Below are 12858 nucleotides of genomic sequence, written 5' to 3' on the forward strand. Positions count from 1 at the left end.
AAGCTTTGCACACTGCACGGACTTGCTTGACAATAAAATATGGAGTAGTGTTTGGCCAAAACACTTCTACGGTACAGTCGCTTTTAGGTAACTATTTTCGGTTCAGGTCGATGATTCAAATACAAATGCGTATTTGTAATTTGCAGGTCGCTGCAGCAGAAGAGGTTTATTAGCCAATCAGAAGGCAAGATTTAAATCAGCTGATTGCAGTTACGCGACTCATGTACGTTAGAAAGTAAATTAAATGAACGTTTGTTTCGCTATAACCCTAACCCAGTGTGGCCTAGAGCAGGGGTTCTTAATCTTTTTTGTCTCGTTTACCCCTTGCCGAATGAAAAAAATAAAATTTACCCCCACCGTTTTGGTGGCCCCTTGTGATGTCATCGTGTCCAGTCAACCATGCGAAGAAATGCAAAACATCCTTTTTTGTCTGGATTTACCTTGGCAAATATCAAAAACAAGCTGTTAATTTACCGAAGACACGATTGTTCTTGACGGGGTCCTGTGAAAAATAATGTCTACTCAAATGTCCTAAATAACTATTATAAAAGCACACAAGAATGTTTAAGTTTTTTTTTTTTCTTTTATTAACAACTGACACGCAATTTCAACAGTCAATTAGTGCGACTTTTGTGCTTGCTTTCCACGAACAATTTTGGAGATTCTTGGAACAGTCGTTGAAAGAGCTAGGCTATACTCGCATGCCGTCTTTGGGAACTAAGCGAGATCGATGTTTTGTTTTAATATTCAACAATGAAGAGAACCCTGCTTCACACAGATAAGTAGTTGGAAAAGATTTAATAACTTCAAATGCACGCTTAGTCAGCGTAGAGAGAGAGAAGTTCTTTTATTTGCATCAACAGCACACGTAGGAAACTCTTCGTCTAATCCACACCAAAAATTGGAAAAGTCACCATTGCACGATAAGAATTTGGAACAAAGCGTTGTTGAACATTGAAAATCAATCAATTCATCTTTGCAAAGATCATCGTCAGCAATACTTTCTAACTTTGCTTCGAAGGGATGAGTTATCCAAAGAGCAGTAGGCCTACTGTTAAAACTTTCACCTTCGAAGTAACCGTCAAAGTTCTTTTTTAAGGCGGCAAGGTGCTGGCATATTTCAACTTCAAGGTCAGAAATCTCGTTGCGACTTCTACTGACTTTCCAATCATCAAATGTTGGAAAATTTGGGTAAATTCCTGTTTGAACTCTTCTACTTCACAGATCTAAGTTTGTCTGAAAGCCCTGAATTTTATCATGTACATCTATAATGGTAACACTTTTTCCTTGCATTTGCATATTGAGCTGGTTCAAACGTGAAAAAATGTCTGTCAAGTAAGCCAATGGACCAATAAATTTGTTGTCGCCAAAGTGCTTACTCAACAGGAATTTGCATTCTCGAAGAAAAATCTCGATTTCACCATGTAGTCGGAAAACTCGAGACAAAATGAGACCTCTAGGGCCTAGAGAACCACCGAACTTCGGTGTGATAAAGAAGAACAAAGTTTTCTGAACAGAGAACAGAGTGTTCTGTTCTGATAACTGAAAAAATGATGTTTGCTTTAATTTATGATTCTGTAAATTTACACCTTCGGTAGGTAAAATTTACCCCCGGTTAAGAACCCCTGGCCTAGAGGGTTAGAGAAAAGCCATTTTGATTGGGGTTCGATTCTCACCTCTGCCATTACTCTTTTTTCTTTTGTAATTACCGAAAAAGTTCAAAGCAAGAACCAACTCTCTGGCTGAATGCTAGAAGGCTCACAAGTCACAACGCTGCAGTCAACTGGTTCATAGAGAAAATTGTGTTAACGTGTCTACCGGTCATAATGCTCCATCTGCTACAGCGACCTACAGATTACAAACACGCAACACAAATGTATCTCAACCTGATGGCTACAAAAATAAAAAAAGAATATTTTCTTTATCACTTTTCGTTTTGAAATAACGCTTGTAAAACGTTGCAGTTAAAAGCGTCATTTAAAAAATACAAAGTTGTCATGCAGCGTTTCTGGAAACAGATCGAAATATCTTTTTTATATGTCTTGTTATCTTGAAGCTGTTGCAAAAACTTGTCCTCGAAATGTAGTGCCATGCTGCTCTCTACAAACTTAAAGTGACTGAAAAATCCAACCTCTGCGCGCCGATAGAAATCAACAAGAGTGTCGAGTATGGGGGCAAGAATTAAGACTTTTTGTTTTGGTACACTCCCAACTCTGTCAGCCTGATCAACCTAACAGAGTGGACAAATTTTCACACCGTTCTTCAGGCAACCGTTCAGCCGTTCTTTCACACCGTTCTTCAGAGTCGGACAATTTTTCCCCCATTCTTCAGGCAAGCAGGATGTCAAAACTTGATTTCTTGGTTTGCTTACAATTTGTGTCAAAATTCTGCATTTGTGTTAAAAATAAGATCAGTTGGCTCTTCATCTACAGTAATTTGTTTCCTGGCACGAAACTGAAGCGTGGACGTCGCTATAATAGCCTAGCGAGTTAGCGAAGTCCACGACTGAAGCCATGACAATGACTCCGTGACCGCCGAAAACAAACCTCCAATTGCATTATTGGAGGCAAGTTGTGAGTCCACAGATAGTTTTTGAAATTTTACTCGAATGAAAACCAATCATAGCTGATTTGTCGCATGCAGACATCAAAGTGTCTACTTCACCATCATGTTTTTTTTTTATTTCTGACTATCCTAGCAAAAAAACAATATCACTTACTATGACATTGCAAATTGAGAGTCTAGAAGACGTAACTTGGTAATTTGCTGTGGTTGCTTTTACATTTTGTAACTTAACGTAAAGTAACTTTGCTCTTCCATTGAGCAGAGCGCTAGAATCGTTTTCCACATTCAGCTATTTACAGGTCCTAGCAGGAAGTAATAAAACATTTGAAGAAAATTACAATGCACCTTGAGGTTAGCAATTTAACTTTCGTTTCTTTTTCGTGATGTCAGTTGACGTAAGATCAACTTTCAAGTGAGATAGGTTTCAATGCAGACGATTTACAAGCTGCAAAAGGCCTTTCTCCTACACATGAACTCACCGTTGAAAACTGTGCCTTCTATTGGCCACAACCGGAAAACCTCGAGTTGATTAGGGTGAAAGGCAAGTCATGGTCAGAAAAAGAGTGTCAACAGATCAGATACGTTTCTATACATTTCCGCAATAATCTACTTCCTGTAGTCGAGGTACATAAGTGATGGATAAATGCTGTCAAATTGCTTTAGGAATATTGACTTTGAATAACGCAAAGTTTTGTATCCTGTAGCCTACTTGCATAGATATCTCAGCTTGTGTGTCTTCTGCTTCCGGGTTTAAGGTAGTGTATAGAATAGACTATGTCTGCGCTTTGCAGTGACAAGGTAAAAACTTAGCAATAAGCAATTTTCATTTTTTTGATAACCAGTTTGGTCATAAACTAATGTAAAAAATGCCTTCTAAAGATAAAACAGTAGAAATGTCCTTGATGATTGAGGACATTCAATATGTGCTGACAAGCGTCATATAACTTTCACATAAAGCATTCAGGATAGATACAATGCTTCAGACTCATCCTTCATGCTTTACGCAGAGGAAAATTCAATTGGTGCTAGTCTATATTGTTTCTTAAGTTTTGTCATAACCCGACTTTGAATGGAACAAATACGCACCAGAGATAGAAAAATCGGCCTGACCATTCGGCCACAGAGCTAATAATAACAATGGGCTAATCTAATCTAAAACAACGAGACGGAAAGATGAGCTTCATTCCGTTTTATAATAGGCTGACTCCATTTTATTCTTTCAAAGTTTAGGAGATGCTGAACCTGATCAAATAAAACTGGATTTGGACAAAACGGGAGTGTTAATGACTGATGACATGTAACTACACTTGCTGTTGCAAGCGACTGACAAGTGATACAGCAAAACACGTTGTAAATGATGGTGAGCCTGCAGGAAAACGCATAACTGAGATAAAACTCGGCCCAAGCTTTTGCAGCATAACTGGAAAAATTGATAAATATGAAAGGTTTGGTTTTACAAAAATAGCCAGTCAATAGCCTACAGGAAAACTAACGAAAAAAAATGAAGATAGAACTTTTTATGACTGTCAGGTAATCGCAAATGAGTTGGGCGTTGAACTAAAACGGATTGTTCTTGACAATACAGTATGTGCCTTGTGCTGCGAGAAAATGAAAGGGTCAGGTTGAAATTAGTAAAATCAACTCGTCCGACTAAATTACTAAACAAAACTGTACTGTATTAGAAAAAATACAGCTATTGCAGTTGTAGCCTACTTGTTTCGATGTAATTTTAGAAAGTAAGTAGATTTTAGTGTTGAAGACCAATTAAGCTATGTTAGTTGAAAAAAGGTTTTTCACAAAATTTGTTTTGTCACAAAACGCCTTTGAGTGTGAAGGTCGTTAATTCTTAATAAAATTGCCACATTGGTGAAAGAAGTAATTTTTGTTACACGGTGTTTGACTTTTGATGACGTATAGGCCTATGTCGGGCGAGAAAGTTGTAGAATTCATTCACCATCTTTTTCGTCATTTCCTAACAGCTCTCTTGTATATAAACTTGTATAATATATTGGCTCACTTTCATTTGTCAGTGTTTTTGTGACAATATGAAGAAAGCAATCACCACCGGGTGCACAAAGGTCGAGCACAAGTTGTTTGAAATAGTAGAGTAGTGGTTTTCAAATTTTTGCTATAAAATTATACGTAATTTCAGTAAATCATTTTGTAAGTTCAATAAACTTTTCACCCCAACCGTGCCCATGTTGTGTTTCAAATACTGATTAAACATTTTTTTAACATGTCCTGCAGAGAGTTCGTAAGCACTAGGATATTGCAGTGGGCAACAAACGTTGTAGCTGAAATGGGATTCATTGCGATTGGTTTAATCTTTTGTGTTGGACTTCATATAGCTCAGGGGTGCTCATCATCACCCATGCACCCGGAAATGTTGTATTGTACAGCAGATTTCGGTGAGTTCGATGTTTTAACTTTGTTGTCATTTTTTGCAAAGTAAATTCGTATTCTCACAAACTTCCAGCAACACAAGGTATGTAAGGGTGAGTCCCATGCTTGAATCCAAACATTGGAGGATAAGAAGATAATGTTCTTATTGCTAGCCACTAACGAGAGTATGGTGGCCAGTTCCTTTCTCTCGGACACCTTTGCGTAGTTGCTGAAGCAAGACAAGCAGATAAAAAAAAATTGTCACTGTGTAATATTATACAAACATCATATTATGATATGGAATGGAACAACTGTACGATAACACGTATTGAGACTTGAGAGTATAAAACCAAATAGAAAACTTTGTTGCTGTTAAAATGTTTGTGCATTTGATAAACATGTTTACAAAGCGCTGAAAGACGAATAGCCTGCCGTTTTTACACTAGTACAACATCAAGCAAACCAAATGTAAAGTGATACTATGAAAGATTAACTACAAGGTGACACATTCTCTGTAGCCCTTTCATAACTTATCGCTGTTTACTTCCATGTTTAATTTAATTTGCTGTTGTCTGGGTTGCAATTGGATCCTAGTCAACCAGATTTTGTATTTGAAAACAATTTGAACTTTTGTGTCGTGAGTTTTTATATTTTATTGCTGTTTTTGTCATTCAAGGTGAACTTTTCATAAGTACCTTGCAATACGATGTTTAGAGGAGGTTTTTGGAATGAAAATGAGAACATCGTCAAAACTTAAAAAAAGCACATTTTTTGTAATACAGTAGTCCTCACTCATTAAGCCCACCTCGGGACCGAACGATTTTGTTCATACTGAGTGGGGGACGAATTTCTGCCACTGACTGGCAAACGCAATGGCCGACTAAACTATGATCAAAAGCTGCTAAGTTTGTTAACAACTGTGCTTGACCGCACAATGATCGGTTCATTCAAAAAATTACTTTTTTTGCAAGTTGTGTTAGCAATGATCCTTGTTTTCTACAACCCGGGTAAATAAGACCCAGGATAAACGGTTTGTGACGAAACAATTGAGTTAAGAACAAAGTTACCAGAGCAATGAAGTGTGAAATCGTCGAAAGCGAGACGAAAAATAGTAAATTGTGACGCCTTTTTACACAAATTCAAGCAAATGAAGTTGAAAACTGAGATTATTTAGCGAGTTTTTTTTATTACAGGAATAAATGAAAATAATTCCAGACCGGACCAAGTTGGGTTTATTAAGCGGGTGGGCCTATTAATCGTTGGTTTAATAAGCGGGGACTACTGTATCACAAATAAAGAATTAACAGCAATGTAATTTTATTCATTAAAATGTTTATTCAAACAATAACAAAACCAGACAGATGGCAATAGTTTTTGTTGTATTATGAACTTGTACTTTTAAAAAAAATTCATGAAAGTAGTGGTACATTTTTTTATTTCCTGTTTCTAACCAGAATTGCTTTCTTGCATAGTTTAAGGAAACTAACTCCCCAAAACTTTGTTCTAATTTTATACATGTTACATTTTCAGTTATTAAAATTTTCGTCAAAAGTCAAAAGCAAGTTTACGTGCAAGAAGACGGAACGTTTGTAGATGCTAACACACCAGAAAAAAATCCTCCCATTATACCAGAACACGAAGATGGTGACAGTGATCCTAGTCCTTGGGAGCCGGAAGAAATACCTCCTGATCTTTTTCCTCCTGAACCAATTATTTCAAACGAAGGAGGAGCGGGAGTTGCCCTGGGAAACCAAGGGCATATACTGTCTTCAGAATCCAATGATGCATCCAATGAACAGCCAGAAGAGAACGAAGAAGCAGGACCTGCTCCTGAAGGAGGAAGGGTGATAAACTGGCATGGAATAAGAACAGGCCATTCTGTGAGTCCAGATGGAGCCGAAGACAGCGCAACTGATCAAGGGTCTCATAAAGAAGCAGCTGCAAGAAGGGGAAGATACGTTGCCATGAAGTTTGCGGCAGCTCACCGAACCAATTATGCTCAATTAGGTCCAGATGGAGCAACTCCAGGAAACATTGATCATTTTGCGGTACTTTGCTACTGAGACATAAATAACTAACATATTTATGATATTTTAAATACACACAATAACAACATAAAATGAATAACAAGTCATAAACGTTTTATCAGTGTCACATTTCTCAATGATTGCGTCAATCGGTATTGCTCACCTAGCCACATTCTTCTTCGCCTTAGTAGACACATTGCTCACGTAGTCTGTCTCTCTTCACGTTGCTTCAACATCTGCGCACGTTAATTTTGTGGTAAGGTTATGGTTAAGATGTAATAGATTTGTTAACAAACAGCGCAAAGCGTTGAAATTCTTGAGCTTTTGGCACAACGAGAAAATGTGTCTTTAAGACTTTTTCTCAAATTTGCTTGCTCGCCTCATAAAAACATTGATTTCGAGGCAATATAGTGCTGTAGCAGTGTTTTTGTTGAAACAAAAGTTCTTTAAGTGTTTAGAAATAATTCAAACTGCTACCAGCTTTTTCTTGATTACGATGATTTTCTTGATTACGATGATTTTCTTGATTACGATTACGAAAACCTAGGTTTATTATTATTCAGTGTACACTAAAGATTTGAAATATATGCATCGCGTGAGTCTTACAAAACTGAAATTTATTTATACTACAGGGCATTGAAGGGCGACAGCGGAGTTCGAGGAGAAAACGTAAGTTCACCCACGGCCTACTGTAGGTACGGCCGGTCACTTTCTTTTGAGGTGCTTAGCTAATAGGGTTGTGGTTGACCTAATTTTGTTCTTTTACTTCCCTGGTGCTGTCAGACAAATAACAACTTGAACAATTAGACGTTGAATAAATAAACTGCGTTAAAACCTATGGAGCACTTTGGTACTTAAAAAAAATGCAAAACAATTTAATTACTTATTCCTTTGCATAAAGTTTAAATGTATGATCTTTAGCATCTTCCAATCGTTTTCTAAAATATAAACATTCATCATAAAAACACTAGTTTTATTTATAATGCTTTTTTAAAGTTCTATTTGTAGCCTAATTGGTTTTAAACATTTTTTCTTTAAAGTGATGAAATAAGCACAAGCTTGCGTTCATGTGACAAAAACGTTTCAGGAAGCAGAAATCTTAAAAGACGATCATCAAAAAGGACTCAAAGAAGACATTCTCATCCACGTTTCAGCAGAGATGCTGGTCTAGGTGCGTGGGCTACAACACTGATTCTCTGCCTGGACTGCTGAAAAATGATTTTTAATACCAACAACTTTTCAGGGGGATTATTGGTACCCGATGCACCAGTAAGAGGAAGCTCACCACACACCGGTGTCTTGATGCAACAATATTCCATAACATTATTAAAGGCAAGTTGGTTGATGTACAGAATATTGCAACAAAAGAAGATTTTGCGGGTGCTGTCACGTTTGCAGGATAGCCTTATTTAGAAAAACCAAGGAAATTACTGTACTTACATCTTGAAGCATTTTTCAGCACATTTTTAATATTAATATGCCTCGAACTTCGTTGAAAAAACAATTTTGCTTTTAGAAACTTAGCCTGTAACTATTTTTCAAGTGTGTTTTGCTTTCGCCAACACTTTATTTTAGTCTGATTTATTGTAGGTACTTAAAGGAAACGTTCATAACGACACACAATACCTGTACACCCCACCACACGGAGGCCTTTGCATAATGAATTTGAAATTGAAACATCCTTATATTGTGATGGGTAAGTTAACTAAATCCTGCGACACATTTGCAAAGTATTTTCTCTGCTTGTTTTCTTGGCCTGTGACAAAAAGTAACAATAGTTTCCTGGTCTCTCAGAATCTTGGTGCTTCGGATGTTGATTTAGGTTTAAAGTAGAGTTTAATACTACATTGTTTAATTTCAGTGCAAATGTTTGTTATTTTTGTATCTCTAAAGATAAAGTCATATCGTCTTGACGGCCTCAATGCAGTAATTTAAAAATAGCATACATATTTTTGTAGCCACATTCTTTCCGTACGAGAAAGCTTAAATTTGCTGTATTTGAAACCCCTTCCAAATATGTAGCTGCTTTTTGAGTTAAAGTTTTACAAAATTATTGTTACACTACAAACACTGGTGGTTGAGCAATTAAGCATGATCAATTTCTCAAATTTTGAAATATTGATTTCACTGCCATAGCACATATTCACTCAGGCCCGTTGAAGGGATAATTTGGGGCCTGTAACAATGAAATCCTTGGCCCCCAATCAAGATACTTCGTATAAAAACGCACTATATCCAAAGAATACGTGGTGGTTTCTTCAAGTTTTCGGACCCCTTGGAAAGGTTACAAACCTCCAAAAAGTATCCCGGGCCCGCATCCAAAAGTACACTCTGAACCCCCCTGTCAAAATGCTACTGTGTTTACTAAACCACAGTCCACAGTGTACGACTGTTGAAAAGTGGAGTCAGTTTGTGCCATCGCATGTTAAACTCCGCTAATTAAAATCTTTCATGTTTATGTTCTGATGAACAGGATCGTTTAGAAACCATCAGTTGTTTCTCCATCAAGCTGACTACAACATCGACGTCAGTCAACTGTCGGCAGACGAACTGCGCCATCTGACCAGTAATATGAAGCACAGATACAGCAAAGGGTGCAAAGATTGCTTCATTAAAATATGTAATCCAAGATGCAACGATGTAAGTGGAGCTCGGCGCATCTTTAATTATGTCTAAATAGAGATCTAGTAGAGAATTTATTTTGTCAATACCATAAACAAGTGAAACGAAGCAACAAAGCGGTACTAAACACGTTCAGCAAACGTTTTGAAAACTGATTTGCCTTCATCGTCAGTGCGAAGATGAAGACAGTTTAATTATCGAAATGTTTGCTGAACATGAGCATAGTATCTACATTTTGGGTTCTTTAATTTTTGATTAGATTGACCTGGCGTTCTAACCATTTTACTCCAAAGTGCTTAATTTTTATAGTTCAAATTTCCTACCTCAATCGTTGATAAACGAAACTTGCACATCCTTGTCGATGATTTTATATTATTTTTAAAGACTTGATGTTTTTGGCTTATTCAGAAACCTGGCGCCGATCAATGCTTATGGAAAAATCCTTACACCCTCATGGATGTGAGAGCCAGCCAGTTTGCGTGCGTGCGCAAGAAAAAGGGATTGTGTGGCTGGTACAACGCGCTTAAACCAAACATGACACAAGAACATCTTGATTGAAAATAAGAAAGTTTCTTATTTCAAAAACTCAACTTTAAATTCTATCCGTGTGTTTCCGTATTGCTGACATGGAACTGCTTTCAACGTTTTACAGTAACCAGAAAATGTTTTTTCCTCTACAAAAACACGTCAGTTCACCAAAACTCTTTTTACTTTAACAAAACATTCAATTTGACTATTTTTAAAGTAAGTTTGTAGTGATGCAGGCATGCTGACATCCACAAAATTAAACAAATTAATCATAGTCTGGGCACTTTTGTACAAGACCTCATCAGGTCAAAATGAGAACATGTGTTGTACCCTTTGTTTGATTTTTCATATTTTGTTTTTTGAAAGCTTGCATTTTGTGTAGTTTGTATGGATGTATTGTATATATCGCTGTATTATCTTTCACATAACAGCAGGAACGTAATAGCCATAGGATAGCATATACGCAATATGACTCTGTTGTATACTTTTAAGTTTGTATTAATTTGTGAATCTCTATTAAGTCAAGTTTTAATCACAGAATCACTTAATAAAAACATCAGCGTATTATAGCTCATAGTTATTGTTTGCTGTCCATTCAATGATGCCTCTTACCAGGGGCTCCGGACACTTCCTGAGAGTGGGGGGGTAATTTAAGCAGGGGCGGGAAAGATGTTTTGACATCGACATGGGCTTATTGGGTTATCGCATCACATATGCTTCTGGAATGTCGCTTCCCAGACCCTGTTCGCATTACTGAAAGCTTCAGTTTCTGATACAATATAGGCTACAACGTCTTAGGCTGCTTGTTTCGCGCCGAAGGCGCAAAATATTTTCCTTTCAACACAATTTAAAATCGAAAAATTCTTTTAACGAATCTGAAATCACGAGCAAAAGTTTTTTAACATTTGCCACAATTTTTTGAGGTTTTGAGACAATTTTGACTGGAAGAGGGGACCTACGCAAAATGCCTCTCTGTATTCTTCCTTGGCTCAAGTCCTCCAAATTTTGCACTTCAGACGCTAAAAGGTTAAATTTAAAAGGCCAAATACGTTAAGGTTAAAGCTGTAATCTATAAAACTTAATTTACAATTACATGAATACAGCACGACAACCTGTGCCCTAACATCCACAGTGAAATGAAACGTTTCAGCATCTAGGGTTAGGCCTACATTCAACTCAGAAAAAAAAAGCTAAAATGCATTAACTTTTACAAGAACTGAAAATAAGGAGATATCTTGATCGATGCTACAGGAAGGCCTACCATCTGCGCCGTATAAGAAATAACACTAAACAAAAAATGCCATAACACCCAGTTAATGCCTTGTGCCAAAATCTCACAAAAACTACAAAGAAATAATATTATAAACGAACACCTCAACTCAAACAAAACACTGTCTGCACTCTGCTTATGTTCTAAGCAGAACAGGTCGCCAAAGACTTTACATCTTTGTGCATTGTTGAAAAAAATTCTTTGCAGATTTCATCTACACTTAGCTCATCCAAATACACTTAAAGGGCATGGTAGGCTACATGGCAATGAAATTGAGTCTTGAAGCAGTCATTGTGCTTCGGAGCTATGTTTTTAAGCGGCGTAGCGATCTAAACGATCTTTCTGCTTCTGCAGAAGAAGGGCCATTGACCAATAGCAATTTTACAAGTTTTTCCACACTGGCATAAAACTCTTTGACAATAATAGGCCTAAGTCCCATTAACTTGTTTCGAACATCGCACACATACTTGATCGTCCCAAATTTTTGATGAAAGTGGCTTAAATCTTGGCCCAAAGTTTTCACGTCGAAGCCCCGGTCGAAGCCATATCGTTCCAACGCTGTAACAGCACTGTCGTTGACTGTGCCAGATAATAAAACTTCAAGCATTTGGTGAGTTTTAATTCCTTCGCCATTGAAGCGGTGGGTGAGGCCTTGCACTATGCTGTCAATAGATGCATAGAACTGCCTTCTGTAATGAGAAGCGAGGTCATGGGAAGCACTTTGCTCACAGCGCTTTCTTGAAATTTGGGCTTTAGCTAAGCCTAAGCTATCTACTTGCTGCTGAAATTTCTTGTATAACTGCATAAATTGTTCTTCATTTCTAAGACTCTGGTAATTAACTTTTGAGTTTTCAACCAGTTCCATTATGTTGCTGATGGTATTGGCTAAGACTTGATCTGCAACAGGCCAGTTATCTTTTCAAGTGGTTTGAATAAAACTTGGCAAAACTGCAATGCAAAGTCTGTGTTGTCTTGCAATAATAGGGAATAAAGGCCTAATGATTTCGCATTGTTGAAATTTTGAAGTGTGTTTAGCAAGGCTTCGTAGTTTGACAACACTGAAGAAATGGCCGGTAGGCCTACACGTGTCAGCCATCTTGTTTGGCACAAACTGTGCAAGCCATGGTGGGATACCTCCTGCGATTTTGAACTTGCCAGACTGATTTTGCAAACTACTTAGCTCCTGAACAATTCCCATAGCATTATGCAGGGCTCTATTGCATATTTGCGTTGTCTTGCGAGTCGGAGTTTCCAAGCAAACAACTAAAAAGTTGTGCAACAAAATAAAAAAATGAAAATAGAACACAAAAGTAGAAAAAATATAAAAATTAGATTTTTATTTCTACTTTAGTGGGGGGGTAATTTTGCATTAGTTACCCCCCATTCCAATTGGTGGGGGATAATCACCCCCGCGGCCCCCCCTCTAACGGATCCCATGCCCCTTACCCTTCGTTGAATGTCTGT

General features: G+C 37.5%; 1 protein-coding gene across 2 annotated transcripts; it reads left to right on the forward strand.

The window, feature by feature from the left end:
* The first annotated feature begins 4816 nt into the window (after window positions 1–4816).
* LOC145778540 (uncharacterized) lies at window positions 4817–10731 on the forward strand. 2 transcript variants are annotated; one of them, XM_082590043.1, is made up of 8 exons: window positions 4817–4973; window positions 6478–6995; window positions 7607–7643; window positions 8062–8145; window positions 8218–8306; window positions 8565–8670; window positions 9448–9614; window positions 10005–10731. In XM_082590043.1, the coding sequence occupies exons 1-8, from the start codon at window positions 4865–4867 to the stop codon at window positions 10152–10154; spliced, it is 1260 nt and encodes a 419-aa protein (XP_082446169.1). In that variant the 5' UTR covers window positions 4817–4864; the 3' UTR covers window positions 10155–10731. The 2 variants fall into 2 exon arrangements, with proteins under 2 accessions (XP_082446169.1, XP_082446170.1); XM_082590044.1 differs by lacking the exon at window positions 8062–8145.
* Window positions 10732–12858: the final 2127 nt, after the last annotated feature.

The sequence above is a fragment of the Aplidium turbinatum genome, chromosome 10, assembly GCF_918807975.1.
Source record: "Aplidium turbinatum chromosome 10, kaAplTurb1.1, whole genome shotgun sequence".
Taxonomy (NCBI): Eukaryota; Metazoa; Chordata; class Ascidiacea; order Aplousobranchia; family Polyclinidae; genus Aplidium; species Aplidium turbinatum.